A 26,819-nucleotide genomic window follows, 5' to 3' on the forward strand; every position below is an offset into this window, starting at 1 on the left:
AATTGTAACGTAGATGGCTGACGTCCAAGGTAGCTTCTTGCCGTCACGATTGCTAAAAAACGCAAATAACAACATTTTAATTTCAAATTCTTAGAAGCTCTCTTTTTAACACGCTTATAACATTCTCAAGACAATACTTATATATAGCAATATTTAAAATTCATTAAGATTTTGAAGATAATATGATGGCTCATAGCTGATGGCTGATGGCCTCATATTAAAACACTGGACAAAGACGCAAGTGTTGTCTACAAACCGTGCCCAGAAGTAGTGTTGAGTTGTGTACGTTTTAATGAATTGTATTTTGTGTATTTGTTATGACACGATTATATAAAATTTTTAATTAATGTGTTGCCTAAATGTATGTGTGTATGTACTAATACTAGATTATAAGCTGTTTATGTCTTTACTAACAATAATGGATTGTTTTATCTGAATTAAAATTGATTATTATTATATGACTGCTCCCGACACATTTTTAATTACCGGTAGGTAGCTGTCAATTCCTAATACATGACAAATACAATCAAACTGATATCAGATATTTAGTTTCGATTACTGATTTCATAAACTTCTGCAAAACCCTAGCACTGTCCCAATTCTAACCCCACAATTAATAAGCGCTCTCAAACTTTTCTGGCAAAATCCTGCAGTTTGAAGATAGCAACACAGCTAAGCAGCAACAGGGACCATGTTCAATTGTAGCTACAAACGAATTCATTTTACAAAACTCATCTTGCAGACGTCGCCGTTGTCGCGTCGTGTGACGACATGACACAGAAGTTGGCGGGCAAAGTTTTGTTTTTTTTTGGAAGAGACAAGGAGGTTTTATGTTTTTTTTTTCTTTAATTAAGAAAGTAGCATTCCGTTGTTCGGTTTATATGATATAATGCAAAACTATGAAAATATAAGTTAATGATGGTTCTTGCAGTTGCAATAATCTGAAAATGAATCAATCTACTTACTTCTTTTTAAAACAATATTATAATCTTGTAAAAACTACATTAATTTAATTTTCTGATATAGAAGTTTTCTGGAAAAGTACTAAATTGACAGCGTTTAATTAAAATATTTATTTTAATTCGCATGCAGCATGGATTTACAAAGGTTGCTCCTTCGAATAAAACATTTTTGTCCTCATTGGATGCAAGGGAATGGTTAATCCCATGTTTGTCTAATTCTTCCACATCCAATAACATTATTCAGATTCAATTAAACAGACTAATAACTTCAAAATATCTCTTCCAGTGCATCGGTAGCGTGGTGAGCGGCGTCGGCGACGCGTGCCCGGAAGCGTCACGGCCGCGTGAAGACCGGAAATGGGCAGGATGACCGGATCCTATCTCCGCTCTCCTGCCTACCTGCCCACCATGTTGTGACGTCACCTCGCCCCAGCGCACGCTTCGCACAATACCATACATTCTGCTCAGATTTTGGACTTGTTCTGTCAAACCAGAAACGGTTTTCCCGGTCGAATTTCGAATTCAGAATTTGAATGTTCATTCGGTTTATGAAAATCAGATATGTAAATGTAACAAGGAAACATACACTGTCATAACAAGCTGGAGGCAAACAATCGCCACTCGAGTTGGCGGATCTCGCTAAAACGTGCACACTGCCAAACCTGAGTTTGCCGAAGCAGAACATCCACCGGTTATCATTGCGGGAGTATATAATTGTTGGCAATTTCGCGTCTCCATTCAAGCCGTGAATAGCAACCATTAGGCAGAACCCTCCATGCGCCCTCCTCAGCTAATAAGTGCATTTTCCTTTACAGGACTCCTTAGTGCCATAGTTAAAGCCTCTACTTTTAAAAAATGGCCGTCTCCGCCATTTTACATTCAACTGGATATTAAAATGATTGTTAATTGTAGTTATTAAGCAATTCATTTAATTAATAGTGAGAATAAAGTGCTTCGTAATTAGCAACGCTGGTTTTATTGTCAACTCTTTTTAATTAATAGTGACTATAGTGAGTGACTAAAATACGAGAGAGGTCTGACTGTGCTTTCTGGAAGTCTGGGAGTTAATAAATAATCTGAAATGTACCTACTTGTAGGTAAGAAACGTAAGCATTAACATTAATTAAATCCATTTTTAGCAATATTTATAAAGTCAGTGAGTACATATTTACTTCTCAACATACCATTTAATTTCAGTAAAAAACATATTTTCAACATTAACTTTACCTAAGGGATATTATAAATTGCATATCAAATAAATAATCGCCTATCAATAAATACTCATCATTTATATTATTTTTTACATCAAATAACTTACTTCACTACAAATAAACTAAATGTTTAACAAAACTCAAACTGCAGATAATTCGAAATTATACATCAATATGACATTACTTTTTTCCTTATAATGCAATACAGTTAAATTTATTCTTGTACAAAAATACTACATACAAGCATTAAATACTGACTGCACAGCAAATTTTCCATATTTCATAGCAAAATAACTACCCCAGTCGCATATTAACCAGTAAGTACAACAAAACCTGTTTATCATATTTGTCTTAATTTTCAAGAAACCATGCTCGGCAAATTTAATGATTATTATAACAAAAAAATCCTGTTACATTGCATTATTTCTAAAAGCAGAACAAATTAACTGAAATTTCATTCAGCGTACTGTGAAGATGGTAGAATTTTATTTATTGTATTGAATTTATTTTGCAAATTGCCATTTATAACCTTCAATTAAAAAACATTGTTTTAAAAATTGAAGCTAGTAACGAAAACGAATCGCTGCAAAACCGACTCCACGTAGTCTTGTTTGCCCTACCCCTAGAGTGCAATTCAAAACCGCGTAGGCGCGGAGGGGCGAGGCGGTCTGCGAGCTGAGGCGCAGGTAGGTTTAACGCTCGCCGACGCGGTTGAGGCTGTAGTAAGCCGAAACTGCGGTGGTGAGCGTGAAAACCATCTGCGACGATAAGCTCGCATGGGACCGCCGGAGCCACGAAGCGCCGGAGCCGTGACAGAAGCCATGCTTGCTGCATGTTGCATGCTTACTTCCATGTTGCATGCCTGCTTACATGCTGCATGCTTCTTACAGGAAAATAAAAATTCCAAAACTATGCCAAAAGATGATTCTGACTATAAACATTCTGAAATATGATAGTTCTGCCTTTAATGACTACTTATATTATGAAATGTATGCCAAAAGGAAGTACTGACAATGACTGAAAATGCACCTGCCCCATTTTTTTTAAGAACTAGGTATATGTGCAAGCATATCATCGGACTTGCGATCCGACTCAAGTACGTGGCGCCACCTGTAGAAGCTAAAAATGTGCCTATTGGGCAAAAAATGTAATAAATTACTGGCTTTAATAATTCAATAAATTACAATTTTGTATTTAATTTTATATTTTTTTGCTGATCTCATTATGTGGTAATTAATAAATAATAAGATGACTGTGACTAATAAAATGCCGATTTATTCAGAAAAACTGCTGTAAATAATATAAAAATAGAAGCTATATTTAAAAGAAAAAAAGTTAACATGTATAATGTGCATTAAGATTATTAGCTGTGCATTGATGAAAAAGCTTTTGCTTTAGGAAAAATCGCTGTACGCTGCGAAAATAAATTGTAGTGTGTTTAGTGATATTTTGAGTTGAATATTTTGCTGTGCAATCAGTAATTTTGATGGGAATTCGGAATCTTATTGCATAGAAAAAGGATATTTTTTGATTTGCGTTTAAATACTACCCTTTACCTAATAGCTTTGTCCTTAAACTTGTCTCTGGTAACCGCCGCCAGAATTCCCGCCCACAAAGTTTTGCGGCTTGCAGAATTTTCTCATTCGAATACCAGATGGCATTTAAATACATATCACATGGAATATTAACGTAAAATATAGCAAATTACTGTAATAACCGCTTTTTTGGAACACTTATTCCATCGAAGGACCTACTAATTTAATAATATGGTCTATAGGACCTACATGTCCCTGGGGATCGAAACAAAAGCGTGTTCATCTGTTTCGAAGAAATAGACTAAAGGATTATCCGGATTTTACTTCTAATTCCAGCCACAAGCTAACCCACGAGACCTAAGAAGGATTTGCACTTAACGCTTTACCGTTAGGTAATCTGTTAAGACGAATTAAGGAGGATCATTTCTAACTCGAAATATTTAAATCGGTCGCAAATTAAAATGTGAGCTCCTAAAAACTTCCGCATTTATGGAGCGTTCGTGTTGCGGTGTCTTTAAATTTCCCAATGGTAGGTAATTGGCAATTTGGAGTAGTCACAATACAATATGAGCCGCTACTTTTGAAGCTAAAGTTATCCTTACTGCGATGGATGTGCACAATGGTGGCGGCGGAGTAAGTCACGACTCGGTGTCCTGCGGGCACCCACCTGTGCGCCACATGAAAATTTTGAAATATTTTAGCACTTTTTTTTTAATAATTTGACGGCATCATTACTGTGAGCGTGATGTCTGAACAAAGAGCGGCTACTTTGAACGTATTTTGTTTATTGCGCAAGGCTCATGGGGTCTTTAGTTTTTGAGCTGCTACCGAACAAGAACGAATCGTAAAGGAGATGGAAACTTCATATGTATGATTGAATTCAGTATAATGTGAGGATTAAAAAATAAATAAAATATTCGAATCGTTTGAAAAACTCAAAATCATAAATATTTTAATTTAAGCATTTCTTAATTCGTAGACCATAGTTCCACATATATTTTGAAAGGGTTGAAATTAAACAGTATTCAATGATTTTATAGTTTATTTAGTTTTTCAACAATAACAGCCTATTTCATTACTTTATGCTATTTCACAACATCTACATGAATACAAATTGTTAAAATAACATGACATGCAATAAATATATTTTAAAGTAAAGTATCCCTATCAGGAACATCAATGGCAACTTCATGTACTGTGCTGGTTTCTTCTGAGCTCACACTCGCTTGTTCTAACTTCACGATCGCACTACGAACTAGGATGATGACATACCACTGCATACCTGTACAAAAAGCAACACTGTTATATTCAATGAAATGAAAAATTCGTTATGCTACAAAAGACAAAAACTGAGGAAATATTTCTGTTAGGAAAGGAAAATTTTATGGCTTAGATGAAGCTAGCTATACTTATAAAGATAGAACCTTTGAAAAAACTCCGAAGCTTGATACAACATTTGGAAGGAAAAAACTTCGATACTTGGACTTAGGTTTTTTTATCCTGGTTCTCGAAGAAGTTACATCATAACAAGGAAAACCGCAGGAAACAGCAATTTTTATAAGGTAACGTTACATCACAAACGCAGTATGGAAAGTCACGTATCAGACTCTCTTTTATACCCGGGGGTAAGCTCAAACATCAGCAGTTAGAAGCACAATCGTGACCAGCAATAAACTGGCCATAATCGTCGATATAGTAAAAATTTGCATTTACTACCACAACTCGAGAACGAGTCTGTTGACTCTGAATTCATTTATTTTAGAAATATCCATGCTTATTTACGTGAAAACAATTAACATAGGCATTGTATAGTGTCATTGAGATTTAGTATCTACGAGTGTTTCCCACAGTATTATTTAATAACGGTATTGGATTCGGGAAGTATTTTGAAAAGAAAATCAGGGTGTCTATTAAAATGGCTTTTGTATTCTTTTGAACAACAAAATCTATTTTTTGGAGAAGTCATTTTCTTGAACAGTGCCCATTCAAAAAATAACAGAACTTATCGTGGCTAGAAAAGTAACCTTAGTGCTGCCACTTTCGGAGACTGATTTAGAGTAGTAATGTTTTAAAAATAAACGAATAAAGTTGTGTTAACTAAAACCAATTAGTAACTAGATAGTAGCAACGATAATTATACCCACATATAGCAAACAGAGCGACGCAGACATCGAATACCATCCTCCTGGACAGCAGTACGAAGGTGGGAACTAGCGCAGCCAGTGTGGTGACCACCCCGTAGTACAAGTATAATCGCAGCATCAAGATGTCTTTCTGAAAATAATTAAGTACTAGTTGAAACATATATGGTCAGATGGTAGTCGACATGAGGCTAAAGGAAAGAATAACACAGTGAGGAACGTCACTTTTTGTGAAAATAGGGACTTTACTGGAATTCTTAAATTGTTTGAATCCGTGCAAGGGGATAGCGAACGTGCGATGGACGGAACAGCAGTCGGTACCTTAAAATTATTGTTATTTGTATCAAATCTGTATCAGTGCCGATCTAAGCTCCCCCTTAGATCCGCTTAGAGAGCCTATGTTCAGCAGTGGACGTCCTATGGCTGAGATGATGATGATGATGAGTATCAAAAATACATTAGTAAGCTGATTGGTTATAGCTATCTAAGAACTGATATGCGTAATGTATCAAATATTATGAAGTCCTTAGGGTTATCTTAGTAGGTAGCCCACTTTGTACAGATGGATTCGTAATCTACTCTACTTACACATGGTCAGTTTATTGCAAATGAAATATCAGATTCGCCTGTTTCGTAATATAAAATAGTTCCTATTCCTATATAAACCTACCCATATAATTATTATGATGCTAGAGAATAATCAAAACGTTGGATCTATTCGTTAAAGAAAGAAAGTCAGTGTAAAAATATTTTGCATTTCAATCTACTATCCTGAAATGAGACAGGTAATGAGTAATGAGACGCCAAGGACCTACCTTAACCCATACAACATAATGATTCACACAGTAAATGACCCGAATCACACTTGGATTTAGTATGTTCATAACAAAGTGATTTGACTGTACCTATACCTACTGTTTTGAGATAAGAACAGTCAAAAGACAAACTTACTCAGACACGAATATTGTCTCGTTATTTGATTTAGACTCGTAAAAAATGTTTGTACTCACAAAGATCGCAGGACTACATACCTAGGTACTTAGGTAGATAGTTAGGTACTTCCTATTAAACTGTATTTCTAAGTAAACCACTTTGAAAATACTTATGAAAAATTCTTACCTGACAAGCAGCAAAGAGTAGCATAATGTTCAGTATAACACTCATACCAAAGATACTGAACAATATAGTCGATGTCACCACCTCTAGCGATGAGCCATCCAGTAACTGGGACTTCTTCAGCTCAGTCCTTATAACTAGACATGTTACTGCAGCCAGTGAGAATATCTGCAGTTTTAAAAAATATAGTAAGCTTTGTCTCCATGGTCAACACATAAAACGTGGTTTAAAAAAAAATAAGTAGGTATGCACGGTAAGCTTTGTCTCTAATGGTGAACAAATAAAACGTGGTTTTAAAAAGTACCGGATTTAATGCTAGGTTTAGACTATTTGTTCGAGGTGGTAGTTCAACCCCAGCTTTTCTAAGACCATACTATGATAATGTGGTCTGTCCCTGAACTGCAAAATGTGGGCGTCAAACAAAACCCCTTGTAAGAATTAGGAATACCCTAAAACCCGACTGGATATGAGTCAAAAATGTTACTGCCCTTTATCCCGAAAGGACACCTATGTCTGAATGACCCTACCAAAGAACCAAAATATCAACTTAACACTCTACTCAAGGGATCGTAACAACAAGAGCACAGCATGAGGTCTTTTTTTCGATTCCAAGATCATGCAAAGTGTCGTTGGGTATTCCCACCATGAATTCCGTGGCAAGGAATTGGGTCATTCGATGGTAGGGGACCGCACTTATTATCTTGAATTAAATCATACCATACATTGTGGAACACGGTCTGGGCTGAGCATTAAAAATTGTGGAAGGTAGGTGTGTTTACTTATAAAAACTACTTACAATATTAATTAATCCAAACACAACGATGCCATGCCGTAAAGGCAAACAACAGCAGCATCTTCTCACTTCTGGAACTTTCATACGCATTTCGAAACTTTTCTCTTCAACTACCAAACGACCACGGCACTCGATCTGCTGTGCAAACTAAACTATTAATATGCATTTAATAACGATTATGCATTATCTATCCAGTAATAAGTCAACATTAACATCATAAACTTACTCGCAATGTCAACAAGTTCGTTGACTTTGTACATAAACAAATTGACAATGTTGTTTTAATTAGCTGATTAATCAGAAGTGTTTTTTTAAAGCCAAGGAATAAGTCAACATAATTCCTTAAATGATTTAGTCATAAATAATGCATGAAGTACAAATGCACTTGTCGAATCATTTACTCATTGCTAGTTATTGCATAATTGAGCCACCCACGGTCGACCCCCAACATACTCGAACGATTATCCCCCATTGTTTATTTTTCGTTCAATTACCATCTGGTTCCAGTTAACCGTATTAGCGGTTTGTTTGCTGATTTAACTAATGCAATAACGTGTATCGTTACCTACCCATAGTTTATTTTGGAAATTAACTGCACTGTTTTGATTTTAACGATATGTTTAGGCAGCGAAAATGTCAAAATTACAAAATGTCTAGCTTAACAATTTCTGCACTGCAGTTAGGTAAGCAGGTGCCTACTACTTCGAATCGTAATGTTTATATTCGTTGGTGCACATAGCATGGCACTGGTGCAAACATATTCTACTGTTTTTATATGCGTGCTATGAATACGCATTTCATCTTACATTGTGTAGCTCGAGCTGCGCATTTTCTTCGCATAGCTAAATTGCGACGGCTCATCTGACTCTTATTGCTACATAGCTTATCATCATTGAAAATAGTCACAGCTAAGCTATTAGGTAGGTACATTTTCGTAACATAGGTAGCTGCATAGCACATCTCCAGTGGAAAAGCAGCCTCAGTGTTGGTTCCCAGTTGCCTACCGGCTGGTTAACAAGTTGCACGAACTATCTTCAGCTTTAATTTATATCATTTAATTGCACGAATTATAATTTAAAATAAATACTCCTTACAAAAACTCAAAAGAAATCAAAAATACTGGCACACAGTGAATTGCCATTCACTTTTCAGCAGGAGAGAAGTAAAAACTACGTTTTGTTTCATGTGTAGAAAAAAAAAACACCCATTAAACCCAAGGACTGTCTTAATGTGTGTGTTGAGTTCTTTTTAAATAAAAAGTCGATAACTATTTGTATCAGTATAATTCTGTGCCTCTTATTTTGTTGATAAGGCTCTCTATTAATTTTTAACGTTCCGTTACTTCTATAGTGAACAAAACGTAGCACGATATTTATAATCTTGTTTTTATCTGTGGTTGGTCTTGCTGGTTTTAGATAGAATTTGAGACCGAAATTTACTAAATTATAATTAATATCAAATCAGTATTGATATATAAACAGTAAAAGTACAAAGGTGAGTTATTTTGAAGACGTAATTCTTGGTAAAAACATAAAAAAATATACTCGCCTCCCGAAGCATATTTTGAGGTTAGATAACATATCGTGGAATTAGATAATTTTTGGGTTTATTACTGAATTCCTTTGCCTGTCGAAGTTTAGTACTGTATAATATTGTAAATGAGCGGCTATTATATCAATTTATAAGTGTTGAATATATTTTGGCGAGGTCTGTTTCATTCGGAGCTTGTATGATGTTAATGACATTTCGATGCTGCAATAGTGCCCGTGATGCCGCAAGCGATAATCGCACTATTTGAATAAAACAATTAGTTACCAGCTTATTGTAGAATGTTAATTTGTTTATTCTAGAAATGGCTGCTCAGCTCTTCAACCGAATTGGACAAGTGGGCCTGGGTGTGGCGCTCGTTGGAGGAGTCGTCAACTCTGCTCTCTATAATGGTAAATATCTTCTTATTCTGTTGGTATGATAGGTCAGTGGGTCTTCAAAAAATTGATGTCTCATCATCATCACCAATGTCCATGAGAATATTTATTGACAGCTGGAGTACATATTGTATCCTTAAGATTTACATACACTACCATGACATTCCAAGTATCACAGATTAACTCATAAAAGTCATATACTATGGCAGTAAAAAATTGGCTATTAACCTGTTGTATATCAGAGTTCAGATATATGCAAGACATGATTGATTTTCTATTGTTTCATTAGCGTTATACAAGCAGTTATGTTTCTCAACAGTAGAAAATGGTCCCACATGCAGTTTATACAAACTAGCACTTAATACAGAACACTAACTTTTGAATAGATATTCATTTATTTTGTAAATTTTCAGTTGATGGTGGCCACAGGGCTGTGATTTTCGACAGATTTGCTGGTGTGAAAAACTTGGTGGTTGGTGAAGGCACCCACTTCTTTGTTCCATGGGTGCAGAGACCAATCATTTTCGACATCAGATCCCGCCCTAGAAACGTTCCCACCGTTACTGGAAGCAAAGGTAATTTTTAACTCAATCATTTAAAATGAATACTTTAAAGCTTTTAAGTTCTTTCCACATGTAGCTTTCAGTATGAGGATTATTCACCGCTTTTGAGTAGTTTAATCTTTATTCTGATGTATTAAGTTTATTTCTCTTAAGTTTCATCAAAATCTATTCAGGCTTCACATGAAAGAGTAAAAAATATCTATATTCTCACATTTATCATGGTAGTGTGTAATATGATTTTTCTAAATATGCACTTGTACATGTTTCAGATCTTCAAAATGTGAACATTACTCTCCGTATCCTGTTCAGACCGATCCCTGACCAGCTCCCAAAGATTTATACCATCCTCGGTATTGACTATGATGAGCGAGTACTGCCTTCCATCACTTCTGAGGTCCTGAAGGCTGTGGTCGCACAGTTTGATGCTGGAGAGCTTATCACACAGAGAGAGGTAAGATATTTCTGTTAGTGCCTAAAATATTCCAGAAAAACTGATTTTCTATTAACTGCGTTACAAGACAATCAATCGTCTTTACTATGGGTTAAGTGGCCATGTTCTTCAGCCGTCCAATCTGGATCAAGGAATGATTTTGTTTAATAGTTGAGCCCAAAGTTTGTAATAATATTATGGCTAAGATCTTTTACCTCCCTGCTGCCCTATGTTAGCCCGTCACCAGCCGTTTACGCCGAACGAGAACTTGCTTGAGGGAATGGTGACGAATCTAAGTTTATTTCTTGCGATGCTAAGAAATAAAAACGGATGACAGCTCTATGCAACTTATCATTTCATTACAAAATGATTTACCTATCTCTACATAACAAAACCTAATTTTGTTTCACAGGTTGTATCACAGAAAGTCAACGAGAGTTTGACTGAGAGAGCAGCGCAGTTCGGCCTTATCCTGGACGACATTTCAATTACACATTTGACCTTCGGCAAGGAGTTCACACAGGCCGTCGAATTGAAGCAGGTCGCTCAACAAGAAGCTGAGAAGGCGAGATTCCTCGTAGAAAAAGCTGAACAACAAAAGAAGGCGGCCGTTATTGCTGCTGAGGGTGACGCCCAAGCCGCTGTCCTACTCGCCAAATCCTTCGGCCAGGCTGGTGAAGGTCTAGTCGAGCTCCGACGTATCGAAGCTGCTGAAGACATCGCCTACCAACTATCTAAATCTCGCAATGTTACTTACTTACCGCAAGGACAAAATGTTCTCTTAAATCTTCCCACACAGAACTAATCTTGGTTAAAAACAACGCTGGAACGTGTTCTATATAAATCGGGGTTGGTTCTGTAAAATGCATTTGTATTTACAAAACTATAATGTATAAGAATGTTGCATTTGTTGAGACAATGGTATGGTTGCGCCAATAGATAGTAGTCCATATTAGTTTTATGAAAAATTGTAATTACGCATTAAACTATAATTTTGTTGACAAAATTATTTTATTTCCATTAAAATTCAGTCACCACATGAAGGACCTTGAATGAATTCTATAAAAAAATGTTTTTATTCAGACAGAATCCTCTTAGTTATTATAGTGAGTACCAAGAATTTTGGAGTGGTTACATATTGTACCCACAACACCACAGCGGCATGTAGGCATATTAAATCCCCCTGCAGGGACAGTCCCACCTATCTCATCTTCAAACATATTTTTTACTTTAAAAGTGCTTAGCTCTAGGCCGCATAGCAAATAAAACAACGGATTAGTCCTCAAATTTATTTTAATAGTATGTATCACATTACTTATAGTTAAGGTTCGATCTCTAAAACCTGTCCTTAGGACTGGAAGCGTAAGTTCACTGGATTTTGGGGCTTCCACCGAGTAGTTTACTTATTATCTACAGTTAGATTGTTGTCTCACCCTGCGCCCATACTTATAGCTTTTGCCCGCGGCTTCGTTCGCATGGAATAGTGATTTCCGGCAGATTTTTGGTTTGACCAATAGATTTATTTTTATATTTTTTTGTAATAAAAACTATCATATGTCCTTTCTCAAGTTCCAAACTATGTCTGTACCAAATTTCACACAAATCGTTTCAGTAGTTTAGGCGAGAAGAAAAGACAGACAGACTTTCACATTTATAATATTAGTTAGGATGAGCTCTTATACGCGGCACGTGGTTCTCTGGTCTGTCGTGGCTATTTTTTATTGGCTTATGTTTAACTGACCACCAGATATAGTAACAAATAGCAGACAAAAATAGTAAATGATCACCAAAATGAAACTCGCATTTTATGGCAATCACAGTGATTTATTTAGGCCAAAATAATACATTAATTTGGTCGTCCTTCAATCACCCAACCAATTATGCCTACCACTAAGAGCAGCAACCCCTAAAGAAATTTCTAGAGAAATTATATCACTACCCACTGGAAAAGCGCCAGGGTATGATCAAATTGATTCGACCCTAATAAAGAACCTCCCGAAGAAGGGCATAATGTTTCTGGTGATGCTCTTTAATTCATGCCTAAGACTGAGCCATTTCCCATCCCAGTGGAAGATAGCACAGGTGGTAATGGTGCCTAAACCGGGCAAACCAGTAGAGGAAACCTTATCATACAGACCTATTAGTCTCCTCCCTCTCTTGGGTAAACTTTTTGAGCAAATAATACTCAACAGAATGTACGCCCACTTAGAAGAAATTCTCCCAGAACACCAATTTGGCTTTAGACAGAAACATGGTACTATAGAACAGGTGCACAGAATATCAAACACCATAAGCCAAACTATTGAAAACAAGCAGTTTTGTTCAGCAGTTTTCTTGGACATAAGTCAGGCCTTTGATAGGGTTTGGCACATGGGTCTTCTTTACAAAATAAAAAATCAGCTACCACACTCATTCTACTCCATTTTGGCAAGCTACTTAAATAAAAGGTGCTTTGAGGTAAAAGTTCAAAATGAAACATCAGAGCTATATGACATTAGCTCAGGAGTCCCACAGGGCAGTATTTTAGGCCCAGTTCTACACCTCATATTTACTGCTGATATACCAATAAAAGAAGATACTATGATAGCCACGTATGCAGATGATACTGCTATATTATCGGTGAACACCGAGGCTGCATCCGCATCAGCAACGCTACAAAGGCATCTCATAGAAATTGAAGAATGGCTAGGGTTATGGAGAATAAAGGCAAACAACAGTAAATCGGTCCATGTCACCTTCACTCTTAGAAAAGGCGATTGCCCACCAGTTACCCTTAACGGAGAGCAAATACCGCACTCTGACAACGTCAAGTATCTCGGTATGCACTTAGATAGGAGACTGACATGGAAAAGTCACATCTGGACTAAGCGGAAGCAACTGGATACAAAATTCCGAAGCTTGTATTGGTTGGTAGGCAAAAAATCCCAACTGTCTAATGAAAGCAAAATGCTAATCTACAAAGCAATCCTCAAGCCAGTATGGACGTACGGCATCGAACTATGGGGCACAGCATCCAGCAGCAATATTGATATCTTGGAAAGATTCCAAACCAAGAGCATTAGGTGCATGTATAACATACCTAAATGCATCAGCAATAAATATATTTTACGAGATCTAAATCTTAATACGGTGAAACAAGAAATCTCCATCAGAAGTTCCAAGTATCAGACCAAGTTATCGAAACATGTAAATGCCTCAGCTACTAAACTAACAGGCACTGGCAGCGTTCAGCACTCAAGACTGAGGAGAAACAGTGTTCCCTCCCTCAAAAACCGTTTTCCAACATTATAAAGAGTGAAGTCAATGGACCCCTCTTTAAATTAAAGACACACTCAGGCTGAGGTCAAAGAAAATAACAGCTAAATGTGGAAAAACAGATTGCTGTGCTAAGCAGGATTGAGGAAAAAAAAATAAAAAAAAAAAAAAAAAAAAATTTGGTCGTCAAGATTTGGTGATCTTGACGAGATTTGGTGATCATTTACAAAATTTGGTGGTCGAATACAATTTAAAGTGGAGCCGTGACTAAAATAGCTGGTACTATTATATTTTTAGACTTTATTTTTCTGGTGTTAAGTAGATATTTTTGGTTACAAAACTAAGGGTATCAAAGCATTTTATGGTGGTTATTATATTTATACCCTTTTGAATTTACGGCTAAATAACGGCACTTGCGGCGCAGTTAAAAAATGCGATGCCTTACTCATGGCATGTTTCTAATGTAACCACCTTGCCTTGCCAACCACAATATGAACCACCTTGCCTACGTATGGTATATTTTTCGGAAACAAAACATGTGACAAGAGGCCTAATAACATTTAAATAAAACTACTTTTATGGATGCTATCACGGTTATATTTATAGGTACTAGCTTCTGCCAGCGGTTTCACCCGCATCCCGTGGTAACTACTTCCCGTACTGGGATAAAAAGTAGCCTATAGCCTTCCTCGATGAATGGGCTATCTAACACTGAAAGAAATTTTCAAATCGGACCAGCAGTTCCTGAGATTAGCGTTCAAACAAACAAACTCTTCAGTTTTATAATATTAGTATAGATTATTTAATCCCGACGTTTCGGATCCTTTACAGCATCCATGGCCATGGGCAGTCAGTCTGCCAAAAATCCTGTGATAAAATCCGTAAAAGTAGTTTTGTTTAAATGTCTAATATTCTCGTGAGTGTCAGAAATCAATAGGCCTAATAATACTAAATAAACAGTCTCAAGATACCTAACCAACAAAATTACTACTTGATCCCAAAGTAGTTTTCTGCATCACAATTTCAAACGAATTTTCTTTATTAGATGGTTTTTCATCCTTACATGGTCCTTCGCTCTTATCATGTTTACTGATAAACAAATTTTCCCTGATACAAACTTCCCTGAAATATGCAATTTGATCTGGACTGAAGCTCGATGGTATTATCAACTGATGTTCACTATCATTACTTTTGAAGTTACTAATCAATTCATCAACTTCCTTTTTAAATTCATCTTCAGCCTGTTGTAAGAGTTCAGTTTTTTTCTTTGACTCTTTACTATCATTCCATGCTTTCATCAACAAATCATATTCTGCTGCTATCATTTCTTCATTGTCAGGTTTTAATTCCTTAGCTCTCTGGAGTCTTTTGATGGCTGATTCATATTCACCAATCATCTTTAAAGCTTTAGCATTTTGATATAGAGCCTTTGGATTGTTCCAAAGACTTTTCAGTCTATTCAGCTCATTACAGGCAGTGCAAGCCTTCAGTGGTTGCTTCACATTGTTGTAACAAACAACCAAGTTAATATACAATTTTTTTAACAATTTTTCTTGCCGCCTCTCTTCGTTTTCATCAGCAAGACGGCATTTGTGGAGCATGTTGATGGCTTTCCGGAATAATTGAATGGCTGCTGTATAATTATTTGTATGAAACAATGTGATTCCTGAGCTTAATAGCAGTTTGACTTCATGCTCAACTCTTTGGAACATGTTTGCTTCTGAGAAGTTAATTTTCCTGTAATAGTCAAACATTATATTAATTTCTAGAAAAAAAATAAGTGTGATTATAGTAGGATATCACAAATTAGATGTCATAACCAACATAATTACACAACTTGATGAGACTTTGCTACTGCAAGTAAATGATTTACCACCTACCCTTTTTGGGGAGTTATGATGCTCCTAACAACTTTAATATAAAATACGCAGTCAGCTTTAGGTTTGATTCTTGGTGGAACCCCCAAGTCACCATACATTACTTTGTATGAGAGAAGAAAAACTGATGTTTCACCCACCAACATTGAGTTTACAGCCATCTCCAGGCCAGGTAACAACCCATTATCCTTCAGGTCCACTTCCTGAAATAAGAATATATAAAAAACATACTACATAACTTTGTATAATTTATTTAATTGAATAAAAATAAATAAAGTATCAAATTATTACAAATAAATAAAAGACTGAAATCATACTACTATATGTAAGACTAGCCGTTTTCCTGCGGCTTCACCCGCGTCCCGTGGGAGTTACTGCCCGTACCGGGATAAAATATAGCCTATGTTACTTGTGGATAATGTAGCTTTCGAATGGTGAAAGAATTTTTAAAAACTGTCCAGTAGCTTTTGAGCCTATTCATTACAACCAAACAAACAAACAAAGTTTTCCTCTTTATAATATTAGTATAGAAAAGTCCAGTTGAATTATTTTTGCTCCAACTTACCATAGGCTTCTTTATTGGCACTATATCAAATGGTTCTAGAGCATTTTCCCAGTATCCAGAATAAGCAATAGAAACAGTGCAACCTTCATGAAGAGGTTGACCACCTCCTTCTTCAATTATTTTCTTTTTCACATAATCATTTTTGTCAATGGCTACAAGTTTTTCAGCAAACACTGCAAAGTTTTCTACTGGTTGGCCAAGGACATCAATCTTCAGGGCTTCGTCATTTCTTCGTTCCGATGTTAAATCGTATTCATCATAGTCTTGGTTTATTTGCAGAATAGAGCCAGTAGTTACCACATCCCTGAAATGAAACAATCTTTAATTAACTATTAATTTTCTTACATTCTTGGCACCTTTTGTGGATTTTAGTATTAAATGTCCGTTTTTATGCAAAATGGAACCACTCAACAAATTTCATTTTTTACTTTTTTTGAAGAATACTAATGTAAAAGTGGTCTAAATTCTTATACAAAAAAGAACCACATGATTTCCCCCTTGGAAAGAAGGTATATTAAAATTTTGTATAAGAATTTAGACCACTTTCACATTAGTATTCTTCAAAAAAAGTAAAAAATGAAATTTGTCGAGTGGTTCCATATTGGATAAAAACGGACAAATTATTTAAAGTAGGTTGGTTACCATCTAAAAATTATAAATAAGTATATTATACACAAGAAATATAATTCATAGAGGGTACGTACTAAATGATACCTACTTACCCCAGATTAAGACCATCTTCTAACATGAAACTCAAGGATTGTGAGCTCATTTTTATGGCGATGTGTTGTCGAAACAGTGAATATTTTAATGTATTTTCGGTTTGTTAAATGATAAATTAAAAAACAACAAACAAAAAATAAACACCGAGTTCAACTGACAGCCGCGCATGAATGTACTCTGTGGTAAGTAATGAATGACATTATAGGTATCACAAACACAAGTGTATTAACACCATAGATGTAGTATAACCAAACAAGATTGCGCACTGTCAAAATATATAATTACGAAAATGAACTCTATTCCAACGCAATAAGGTACTAATTTGGTTGCACAATATACAGAGGCAAATCCGAGCCGAGAAGGATGGAAAGTAATAAAGGGCATCTGAGGCGGATGACGGGGAGTAGCGACCCCGCGGGGCTATATATCCGAGTGCTCCAGGGAGAGTATACTGTCCTCCATCTCCGGCCTACCGGAGTGAAGCATGACGGGGGATAGGTCTCCCGCCTCTTGGCTTGCCTTCATCGGCCGGTCAGAGTGGAGTCGCTAGAGCAGGGTTAGCAGCCCACTCGGAGGGTAGGTACCTCGTGGTAAGTGGCGAGTGGGCCGGTGATGCTGGACCCACAGGGAGCGCGTGATCTGCGTTTAAAGTCCGCCGAGGTATCCTCACCCTTCAGCCGCTCATGTACCTGTTGCCCTCTTGTTGCTATTCAGTGACTGATTCCCGAGGGCCCAGTAAGTGAGTTGGCGAGTCTCCACCTGCCATTTTTACGTGTATTTATTGCATTGTTATCGGCAGGTGCCATATTTCCCGTAGTTTCCCCATTCCTAATCCACTAGCATCCCATCACAATAGCCCAAGTAGTTTTCATCCATAGTTAGCAATAGTTTAGCACAGAACCGGGGATTGTCCTTGGGTACATTTCTATAGTGTATACGGGGATAATCGTCGGTTTTGTGTCGCCATTTCATTAAAATTGTCTCAAAAGGGCTTCAGCGTGTTGGCTTCGGCCCCACGTTCGCCTCCCAAAAATCCGGGACTCTATAGTCCCGAGGTCTGGTAGAGACATACAAAAATAATAATAAGCCCCGCAGGGCATCTGAGGCGGATGACGGGGAGTAGCGACCCCGCGGGGCTATATATCCGAGTGCTCCAGGGAGAGTATACTGTCCCCCATCTCCGGCTTGCCGGAGTGAAGCATGACGGGGGATAGGTCTCCCGCCTCTTGGCTTGCCTTCATCGGCCGGTCAGAGTGGAGTCGCTAGAGCAAGGTTAGTCCTGCTCGGAGGGTAGGTGCCTCGTGGTAAGTGGCGAGTGGGCCGGTGATGCTGGACCCACAGGGAGCGCGTGATCTGCGTTTAAAGTCCGCCGAGGTATCCTCACCCTTCTCAGCCGCTCATGTCCCTGTTGCCCTCTTGTTGCTTTTCAGTGACTGATTCCCGGGGGCCCAGTAAGTGAGTTGGCGAGTCTCCACCTGCCATTTTAACATGTATTTAATACATTGTCATCGGTAGGTGCCATAGTTCCCGTAGTTTCCCCATTCCTAGTCCATTAGCATCCCATCACAATAGCCTAAGTAGTTTTCATCCATAGTTAGCAATAGTTTAGCACAGAACCGGGGATTGTCCTTGGGTACATTTCTATAGTGTATACAGGGATAATCGTCGGTTTTGTGTTACCATTTCATTAAAGTTGTCTCAAAAGGGCTTCAGCGTGTTGGCTTCGGCCCCACGTTCGCCTTCCAAAAATCCGGGACTCTGTAGTCCCGTGGTCGGTTAGAGACATACAAATAAATAATAATAATAAACTTCTTTATTCAGATAACTGAGATCCATACATTAGGTACACAAACAATACAATTAATATATAATAGTAAGCAGGGACTTAGTCCTCTGCACTAATTTCCACGTAAGCGGGCAGTCGTGTCTACTTGCTATAGCACTCAAGATGCTGTGGCGACTTCCACGCAACCGACTGATGAAGGATGCGGTCTTTTTACGCCATATTGCTGCAAAGCCATCTGTGTGTGCATCAGCAAACATGGCTGATGCGCTACAGAAACGTGGAAGCCGCAACAGCGCCCTGAACGCGTTATTAAATTGGACCCGCAGAGCATTGTATGTTCTCTGAGTATAGTTAGCCCACAGAGCTCCCGTGTACAGTGAGGTACAGTACGCTTTGAATAATGTAATTTTGACTGCGTCTGTACAACGGGAGAATCTGCGCGCCAACATATTCGCCCGAACTGACAATGCTCTGCGTTCCCTTTCCATATCGACGTCATCTTTTAAATCGTCGGTGACCCAATGTCCAAGGTATTTAAATTGGCACACTCTTGTTAAGGCTTCACCATTTAGGTAAAGTGGTTGTACTGGTGGACTTTTGGGACCCGATTTAAAAGCCATATACACTGTCTTTTTTACATTATATGTAAGACCATGTGAAGTGACAAAAGACTCACAAACTGCAAGCAACTTCCGGAGAGCTCCGATTGAGGGGGCCAGCAGCACCATGTCGTCCGCGTAGCTGAAGTTGTTACAACAAACACCATCAATGTAGCAGCCGACATGCATGCCGCTGAGCTCCTCAACCAGGGCGTTTACGTACAGGTTGAAGAGTAAGGGTGAGCTCAAACCCCCCTGCCGCACCCCACACTCCAACCTGCTCGGATCCGAAAGTTCACCCGCCCACTTCACACGATTCTCCTGGTGGAGATACCAGTACCTAAGGACTGATGCCAACTCTGGCGGCACTCCCGTCCCGGCAAGCTTCTCCCACAACACATCATACGCGACTAGATCGAATGCCTTACTCAGATCCAGGAAACAGGCATAGAGGGTGTTCGTCTATCCGTATAATACTTGACAGTGTGTTTCAAACTAAATACAGCTGCCTCAGTGGACAACCCAGGTCGGAATCCGAACTGAGCGTCGTGCAACTGAATGTATTTGGTGAAATGAGAGTTGAGCACACTGTCAAGTACCTTGGCAATGATGGTCGCCAGGGAAATTGGTCTATAATTGGTCTTGTCTGCCATGTCTCCTGTCCTGTTCTTAGCTATTGGTACCACCAGCGTCTGCATCAGTCCATGAGGAAGGTATCCGTGACTTATGCATAGATTATAAAACATGGCAAGCACTCGAGGCAGATGGATGCCAGCGTATCTCAGATGTTCAACACTGAGCCCGTCATGACCGGGGGATTTACCTCCTGTCATCTTTCTTATGGCAATTTGAACATCTTTTGCAAGTATGATGGTAGAAATGTCAGAATGACAGGCATCAATCTCCCGGCATGGCGGCCCCAGCGGAGACTTAATGGAATAATAGGTTTTGAACATGTTGGCTATTTCCTTGGGACTAGAAACTCCATCAATACTTACAGGAATACTAGGCTTAGTATTGCTATTCTTGGTACATTTCCAAAAGTTTTTAAAATCTGACTTAGAATGGTGTTTGGCTAAGATATCCATCTTAATTTGTTCCTGGTGATTCTGACACCACTTTAATTTACCTTTAAATTCTTTACGTGCCTGAGTCATGTCAGTAAAAGTTTCCGAGTTAGTTGGTTTACCACTGGATGCCCAAATGTTGAACTTTAGCCTAGCATTCTTGTAAGCCTCGCTTACATGCTTATTCCATCCTGCCAGCAGCTTTTTACGTCTACCCTTATTCACTACATAAGAGGAACGGGCAGCCCTACATAAAATATCTACTATATTTTTATACATTTTATCAATAAGTTGCTTATGACTATATAAATTACAATGCTTACCACTACAATACTGAAACTCTATCGGAAAATCAATATACTTTAACTTAGAATTACATACATTTTGGTACATATTAATTTGAGATCTATTTCTATTACCCCACTGTATTTTATTACAGGGTGATGTTTTAACTTGAGTTTTATGCAACACTATATTTAAATTACACTTAATAACTAGTGGATAGTGATCAGACCAATATATATAATGTTTCACATAAATATCAGTAATACAAATGGCAGCTGCCTGAGTAACAATACAGTGGTCTAACCATCTTTTACTATTATGTGCTTCGCTAATGAAAGTAAAAGTACCTTGCAAATTGTGATGATTTAAATCCGCACAAATCCACCTTTGCTCACGTGAAAAACTTAGGAGCTCATCACAAAAACGTTCACCGGGATGTGCGTTAAAATCCCCCAATACAAATACTGATTCTACATTGCTATCCTGTATGATTGCACTAATTGCGCCTAAACAGTCCGTGAACTCGGGTAAGTTCTCACTGCAGTCGACGGGCATATATACACTTAACACTAACACAGATCGATCATTTAACGAAATACGGATTGCTGCGATTCGCGGATTTACACAGGGTATCACTGACACATTCTGAAACACTGACTTGCGCCACAACAGCGCCACCCCGCCATACGGCCTGCCTCTCACGATGCCAGCTGTTGTGTCTACCGCCGATGTACCGGTACTGCCAAAGTCCACGTGAATGGTATCAAGAAAAGGTAAATCATGTGGCATAAGCCACGTTTCTTGTAAGGCTATGATATCAGCGAAAACGCACAGTTCCTTGATTCCATCAACTGATCGTTTTACATTTTTACAATTGAACGATATGAATTTCGTGTCGTATATATCCATAATCAATATTAAATCTGTTCTCCGTTCTGCACGATAGATCTATAAGGTCTGAATCGCCGACAGATGACTCCGTCGGGCCAGATTTCGTTATTTAAAAATATATCTAATGCATTTCTATTTACAATTATTTTATAAGCATTATATGGTTTTTCTGTTTTCATATTAATCTTTTGTAGAGATATCTTTTGTTTTGTTTTGGACTTTATATACTCGGCAACATCATCCTCAGAAGTATCCTTATGTACATTAGTCAAAAATAAGGATATTTTTATTTCAGCCGGCTTAAATTTATCATCTGGCCCGATGGCTGCCTTGCCCTTAACTCCGTCTTGTCTATTTCGTAGTTTGCGCCGCTGAAACTCCTTCCATTCCTGATCAGGATCTGCCACCTTCCAGGCGCCACCTTGACGAACCATATCCGCCATAGACATCTTATTTTTATTATAAACATCAGTACATAATACGTCCTGCGATACATTTTCATTTAAATTTTGTTTTATAATATTTTGTTCTTTCGAAATAATATTGGTTGCCTTTAATACATCAACATCTGCACGTGCATGCGCAGTAGACAAATTTTGTACTTTTGCGCAAACACCTGCGCTTGGGGGCGGGACCTCCTGGCTCGCGCGCCGCGCTTCTTCGTTCAAGGTCACGCCGTTGTCACTCAAAGCGCGCTCGACGCATAAATCTTGCGTAAATATTACATTTTGTAATTGTTGTGACGACAAATCACAATTCTTGTTTATGGACTGATTACATCCAGCATCGCCATTGGTCTTTAATTCATTAACATAATTAATCGTAGCATAAGTTTCTTTTATATTCCTGATTTCTGATTGCAATAGAACGATATCTTTTAACAATCTCGTTACGTCGACATGGTCGAATGTTACCGGCGGTAATTTTTGCAACTCCCTAGCTACGAAGATTGGCGTTTTATCAGGATCAGTGCTCTTGAATAGGCATATGATATCTTCGATATCCTTTTGCTCCTTGTTCTTACGTCTCGAGATATTGCGGGTAGTAGTAGAAACCGAATTGAACAGCAGGTTTTTGGCCTCATTTATTTCTGCGCCAGAAAACGCACTCACTATTATTCTTATTAAACTTTCTTCGTCCATAACGTCTATTTTGTTTTGTGTAAAACATAATAACTCATTAATCACTATATTGCACTGTGTACACTTTATTACTTGCGCAGCCATTATTTCTGCGCCCGATCGCTTACGCGGTCGCGCGAAAATAACGGGGGCCGCGCGTCTCGCTCTTACAAGCCAACATAAAAAATAATAATGTTTTTTTATCTTATTCCAACAATTATAGTTCGACAAAATAATAACAATCGCAGTAATTTATACATCCTCCGAGCCTTTTCCCAATCATGTTGGGGTCGGCTTCCAGTCTAACCGGATTCAGCTACCAGCTAGCGAGTACCAGGGGCCTTATTCGCTAACTCCACTGACAGCTCGCAGTTATCATCATTTGGTAAAGTATACATCGGTAAACTGTCAAACCGCTATTTTCTTATTTGCTAACGCCAGTTACCAACTGCGATGACGTCATGAGCACCGACAGCGTCTGATGTCCACCGTAGATCATTTTGACAGCTGTTTCTGTATCGATGAACGTTAAATTGCGATTTCGTAAGCCCAGCGGGCAATGAGTGGACATCAAATTGACAGCCACTGACATTTTTTTAAATACACTACAAATAGCAGTGTTTTATGCCCGATTTTGGTAATCATCACTGGGATGTCTATACTCTATTGTTGCATCAGACATATAAGATTTCTCTAATTTTGCGAATACGATAGAAATATAAACCCTGAGTCGTTCCTTTTTTAATAGTGTTATTTTTAATTGTATTATTTTAATTTGTTTTATCTTTTTTGTGTTACAGAATGTCGCGTGCATTTTTGCTGGCATTTGCGGACGAAGAGAGAAAACGAAGTTTGTCCAGAATCCAGAAACGTCGACTGCGGGATTGCAACAATTCTCTGGATTTACCGGAGAAGGAATTCATGGCAAATTTCCGTGTCAACAAATCAGGGTTTCAGCAAGTTTTGGCAGAGTTACGTCCATTTCTGCAACGTGCTCAACGAAACACTGCTGTTGCAATTGAGCTAAAAGTATGAATTTATAACCTAAAAAGTTGAATAAATACCAATCCTACTTATAAATATGAAAGTTTGTGAGAATGTAAGTATGGATGTATGTTTGTTACTCAATCACGCAAAAACGGTTGGACAGATTTGGTTGAAATTTGGTAAGTATGTAGAAAGCCGCGAGTGGAAGCTAGTATTACGTAAATTAATAATGTTATTCTTAAACACTGAAATGATGATGGAGTAATATTAATAATTATGATGATAAACTTTGTACCTAACATCAAATTTTGTTATGTGTAGATATTGGCAGTCCTAAACTTTTATGCAAATGGATCATACCAACGAAGCTCCTCATTCATTTGCAACATGTCTCAACCTACATTTAGTAGGTGCCTACATGAGGTAACCGATGCTCTCAATGTACGGGACGTGCTACTCAAGTACATAAAGTTTCCTTCCACTCAACAAGAACGGGAATCCACCATGAGAGTGTATGTTAGCTATATATTATTTTAATCATATATGTAATTGTTTTCTACCTTATATGTAATAAACATGAAATAATGTATTTTTCAGGTTTATGGAAAAATTTGGATTCCCAGGAGTTATTGGGTGCATTGATGGAACCCATGTTGCTATAATAAGGCCCACTGACCATGAAGAAGCTTTTTTTAATAGAAAACATTATCATTCATTAAATGTTTTGCTGGTGAGTATTAAACACATTTTTTAATGTTCTATCACAATTTTTTTTCTTACTGTATAATCAATCAATACTTTTTAACATATATGTATAAAAGATTTTTATTTTATTTATTTAGGGACAATTAACAACCACAATATACAATACATACTAATAAATTAACAATAAGGGTGAGTGATAACAATATTGTGGCCCACTGCATTATCCTCATTTTAACAAAAATATTAGGTAATGAGTGCCACCAAATGAGCATTATTAATTCAATAAATACTATACATAGCAATGGTATTAAAACATTACAAATAAATAATTAATTAAAATAGGTACTGCAAAACGAAACAAAATCAAATCACCATCATAATCACAATAATAAACAATAAAATTATACAAAATCCAATTTAACATTAAAACAATACAGCACAAAATCAAGTCATATTAAACATCAAGATCATAATCGTACATATTCAATTCAATATAATGATAATAATATTATAATCAAAGAGTAATATGTAGGTATAAAATAAATAAATTCAATTTAATTCAACTTCCAATAACAGTTTCATTACATCATTCTTAAATTTGGACTTAGAGCATACAAAAATGTCAATATCAATAAATGCTTTATTGTAGGTATCTACCATTCGACGCATAGGGCAGCGTAGACCAGAATTTGTACGACAATTATTTACAAAAAAAGATCAATGATAAAAGATCCATGTCAAGTTGTTTGGTTTTGGCACTTGCGCTGATGGCTGACTGTACAGTATGTTATACCTATCTATTGCAGATTTGTGATGCGAATTTGCAAATACTGCATGTTGATGCATCCTATGGAGGTGCATCACATGATTCATTTGTGTGGAACCAATGCTGCATTAAATCTCACCTAGAAGGATTGGAAAGATCTGGGGAGCATTGTTGGCTATTAGGTATATAAATATTGGATTGTATTTGTCAAGTATTTTCAAATAAAACAGGTATTTTACTTATATTACTGAAATTTCAGGTGATTCTGGATATGCACAACGCCCTTGGATGATGACACCTATATTAGAGGCTGCTGTCGGTTCACCAGAGGAACATTACACCACACTGCATTGCAAAGTTCGCAATACCGTTGAGCGTTGCATAGGTGTATTAAAGAATCGTTGGCGCTGTTTATTAGCACATAGGGTTCTTCACTATGACCCAGTGACTGTGGCTAAAATTGTGAATGCATGTGTTGTACTACACAATATAGCAAACATACACAATGTTCCTCTGCCGGAGCCTGAGAGTGAAGAGTCTGACTATTTGGAACAGAGCCAAATCTCCCAACAGATTAGAGCTGCAGCAAATCTAGATAATTCAAGGACCAGAGATATTCTAGTCCAAAGATTATGGAATACCAGGACTAATTTATAAACTCTTCCTGGCATTATTAATGGTTTAAGAATATTTATCTATTTAGTGAGTAATACTTTAAAATTATTTATTAAATTTTTCAAAACTATATAAGATAAATAGTGTAATTTTAAATGTTTAATCAATGCTTTCTACGCTATTAGTGCAAGTATAGTTTTATATCGATTACCTAAATTTATATATATTTTTATTTTTTTCAGGTACAAATCGCGAGGCGCCCCCAGACCCAGACCCAAAACCCTGAAAATCGGGACATTCGGCAACACTATGTGTAAGAACTAAAGTTTAAATATTTACTTAAAACCATTTTATTTGATTGGGATGACTGTCGTTAAAATAACTCATTTTTTTTTCTTTCTTCACATGTGGCTTCCCCGGCGACCACGGGCATGCGAGGTGCAAGATTCCCAGCACTTCCCCACCAAGGCGAGCTGAACGAGCCGCAGGATGCGGTACCTATTTCAAAACTTGGCTTACCAAGTAACATTATTTGAATTATATAATTTAATTTCCTCTTAACATAGTTGCATTAAAATAGTTTTATATAATTTATTCATTCAATACATTAGCTTCACTTGCATTGTATAACTTTCTCAGGGATAACTAGCACTATATGAAAATTATTGTAAAAAATTGATTTTTTTTAAAAGAGTGTCTATGGAGTTTCTTGCCGGTTCTTCTCCATGAGACCCACTCCTTGGAACCGTGCAACTAGCTTGACATTTCGCAAGAGCTTTTCTACTTGTGAACTTTTATGCGCCTATTTTAAATAAATAAAATATAATTTTAGTTTGAGTTTGAATTACCAATAACCAGTCTTACCAAGGAGTTTTGTTTTAACTGAGTTGATCAGGTAAGA

At 37.4% G+C, this 26,819-nt stretch overlaps 4 protein-coding genes and 1 long non-coding RNA gene across 6 annotated transcripts in view; 3 read left to right on the top strand and 2 right to left on the bottom strand.

Annotated features, from left to right (window-relative positions):
- Positions 1-1,929, top strand: part of LOC124645691 — a 270,852-nt gene extending 268,923 nt beyond the window's left edge. Inside the window, exon 4 of the long non-coding RNA XR_006986264.1 lies at positions 1,249-1,929. This is a non-coding gene — a long non-coding RNA (uncharacterized LOC124645691). The remainder of the gene's footprint in view (positions 1-1,248) is intronic.
- Positions 1,930-4,735: 2,806 nt separating this feature from the next.
- On the bottom strand, positions 4,736-7,896 carry LOC124646203. Its single transcript, XM_047186300.1, has 4 exons — positions 7,762-7,896; positions 6,969-7,133; positions 5,853-5,982; positions 4,736-4,990 (listed from the first exon to the last, which is right to left on the bottom strand). The coding sequence occupies exons 1-4, from the start codon at positions 7,846-7,848 to the stop codon at positions 4,857-4,859; spliced, it is 516 nt and encodes a 171-aa protein (XP_047042256.1). The 5' UTR covers positions 7,849-7,896; the 3' UTR covers positions 4,736-4,856.
- Positions 7,897-9,111: 1,215 nt separating this feature from the next.
- LOC124646027 (protein l(2)37Cc) lies at positions 9,112-11,677 on the top strand. The gene is made up of 5 exons (XM_047186042.1): positions 9,112-9,252; positions 9,609-9,698; positions 10,097-10,258; positions 10,516-10,697; positions 11,089-11,677. Exons 2-5 carry the CDS (start codon positions 9,611-9,613, stop codon positions 11,479-11,481), a joined length of 825 nt encoding a protein of 274 aa, XP_047041998.1. The 5' UTR covers positions 9,112-9,252; positions 9,609-9,610; the 3' UTR covers positions 11,482-11,677.
- Positions 11,678-14,192: 2,515 nt separating this feature from the next.
- Positions 14,193-17,261, bottom strand: LOC124646283 (inactive peptidyl-prolyl cis-trans isomerase shutdown-like). 2 transcript variants are annotated; one of them, XM_047186400.1, is made up of 4 exons: positions 17,096-17,261; positions 16,374-16,677; positions 15,812-16,011; positions 14,193-15,668 (listed from the first exon to the last, which is right to left on the bottom strand). In XM_047186400.1, the coding sequence occupies exons 1-4, from the start codon at positions 17,143-17,145 to the stop codon at positions 14,903-14,905; spliced, it is 1,320 nt and encodes a 439-aa protein (XP_047042356.1). In that variant the 5' UTR covers positions 17,146-17,261; the 3' UTR covers positions 14,193-14,902. The 2 variants fall into 2 exon arrangements, with proteins under 2 accessions (XP_047042356.1, XP_047042357.1); XM_047186401.1 differs by having other exon boundaries at positions 17,092-17,261.
- Positions 17,262-23,530: 6,269 nt separating this feature from the next.
- Positions 23,531-26,749, top strand: LOC124645821 (putative nuclease HARBI1). The gene is made up of 6 exons (XM_047185735.1): positions 23,531-23,874; positions 24,154-24,344; positions 24,430-24,562; positions 25,344-25,485; positions 25,563-26,005; positions 26,161-26,749. The coding sequence occupies exons 1-5, from the start codon at positions 23,647-23,649 to the stop codon at positions 25,958-25,960; spliced, it is 1,092 nt and encodes a 363-aa protein (XP_047041691.1). The 5' UTR covers positions 23,531-23,646; the 3' UTR covers positions 25,961-26,005; positions 26,161-26,749.
- Positions 26,750-26,819: the final 70 nt, after the last annotated feature.

This window comes from Helicoverpa zea, chromosome 3 (genome assembly GCF_022581195.2).
Source record: "Helicoverpa zea isolate HzStark_Cry1AcR chromosome 3, ilHelZeax1.1, whole genome shotgun sequence".
NCBI classification, from domain to species: domain Eukaryota; kingdom Metazoa; phylum Arthropoda; class Insecta; order Lepidoptera; family Noctuidae; genus Helicoverpa; species Helicoverpa zea.

What these genes read in the sequence shown, in the direction of transcription:
- LOC124646203 (XM_047186300.1), bottom strand. Translation starts at nt 7,848, where the DNA reads ATGCGTATGAAAGTTCCAGAAGTGAGAAGATGCTGCTGTTGTTTGCCT. An exon ending in TGTTTGGATTAATTAATATT is followed by an intron (nt 7,134 to 7,761) that starts GTAAGTAGTTTT and finishes TTAAAACTGCAG; the next exon opens with ATATTCTCACTGGCTGCAGT. An exon ending in CGTCGCTCTGTTTGCTATAT is followed by an intron (nt 4,991 to 5,852) that starts GTGGGTATAATT and finishes CTTTTTGTACAG; the next exon opens with GTATGCAGTGGTATGTCATC.
- LOC124646027 (XM_047186042.1), top strand. Translation starts at nt 9,611, where the DNA reads ATGGCTGCTCAGCTCTTCAACCGAATTGGACAAGTGGGCCTGGGTGTG. An exon ending in CAACTCTGCTCTCTATAATG is followed by an intron (nt 9,699 to 10,096) that starts GTAAATATCTTC and finishes GTAAATTTTCAG; the next exon opens with TTGATGGTGGCCACAGGGCT. An exon ending in CACCGTTACTGGAAGCAAAG is followed by an intron (nt 10,259 to 10,515) that starts GTAATTTTTAAC and finishes TACATGTTTCAG; the next exon opens with ATCTTCAAAATGTGAACATT.
- LOC124646283 (XM_047186400.1), bottom strand. Translation starts at nt 17,145, where the DNA reads ATGAGCTCACAATCCTTGAGTTTCATGTTAGAAGATGGTCTTAATCTG. An exon ending in GAAGATGGTCTTAATCTGGG is followed by an intron (nt 16,678 to 17,095) that starts GTAAGTAGGTAT and finishes GTTTCATTTCAG; the next exon opens with GGATGTGGTAACTACTGGCT. An exon ending in ATCATAACTCCCCAAAAAGG is followed by an intron (nt 15,669 to 15,811) that starts GTAGGTGGTAAA and finishes TGACTATTACAG; the next exon opens with GAAAATTAACTTCTCAGAAG.
- LOC124645821 (XM_047185735.1), top strand. Translation starts at nt 23,647, where the DNA reads ATGTCGCGTGCATTTTTGCTGGCATTTGCGGACGAAGAGAGAAAACGA. An exon ending in CGGGAATCCACCATGAGAGT is followed by an intron (nt 24,345 to 24,429) that starts GTATGTTAGCTA and finishes TGTATTTTTCAG; the next exon opens with GTTTATGGAAAAATTTGGAT. An exon ending in GGAGCATTGTTGGCTATTAG is followed by an intron (nt 25,486 to 25,562) that starts GTATATAAATAT and finishes CTGAAATTTCAG; the next exon opens with GTGATTCTGGATATGCACAA.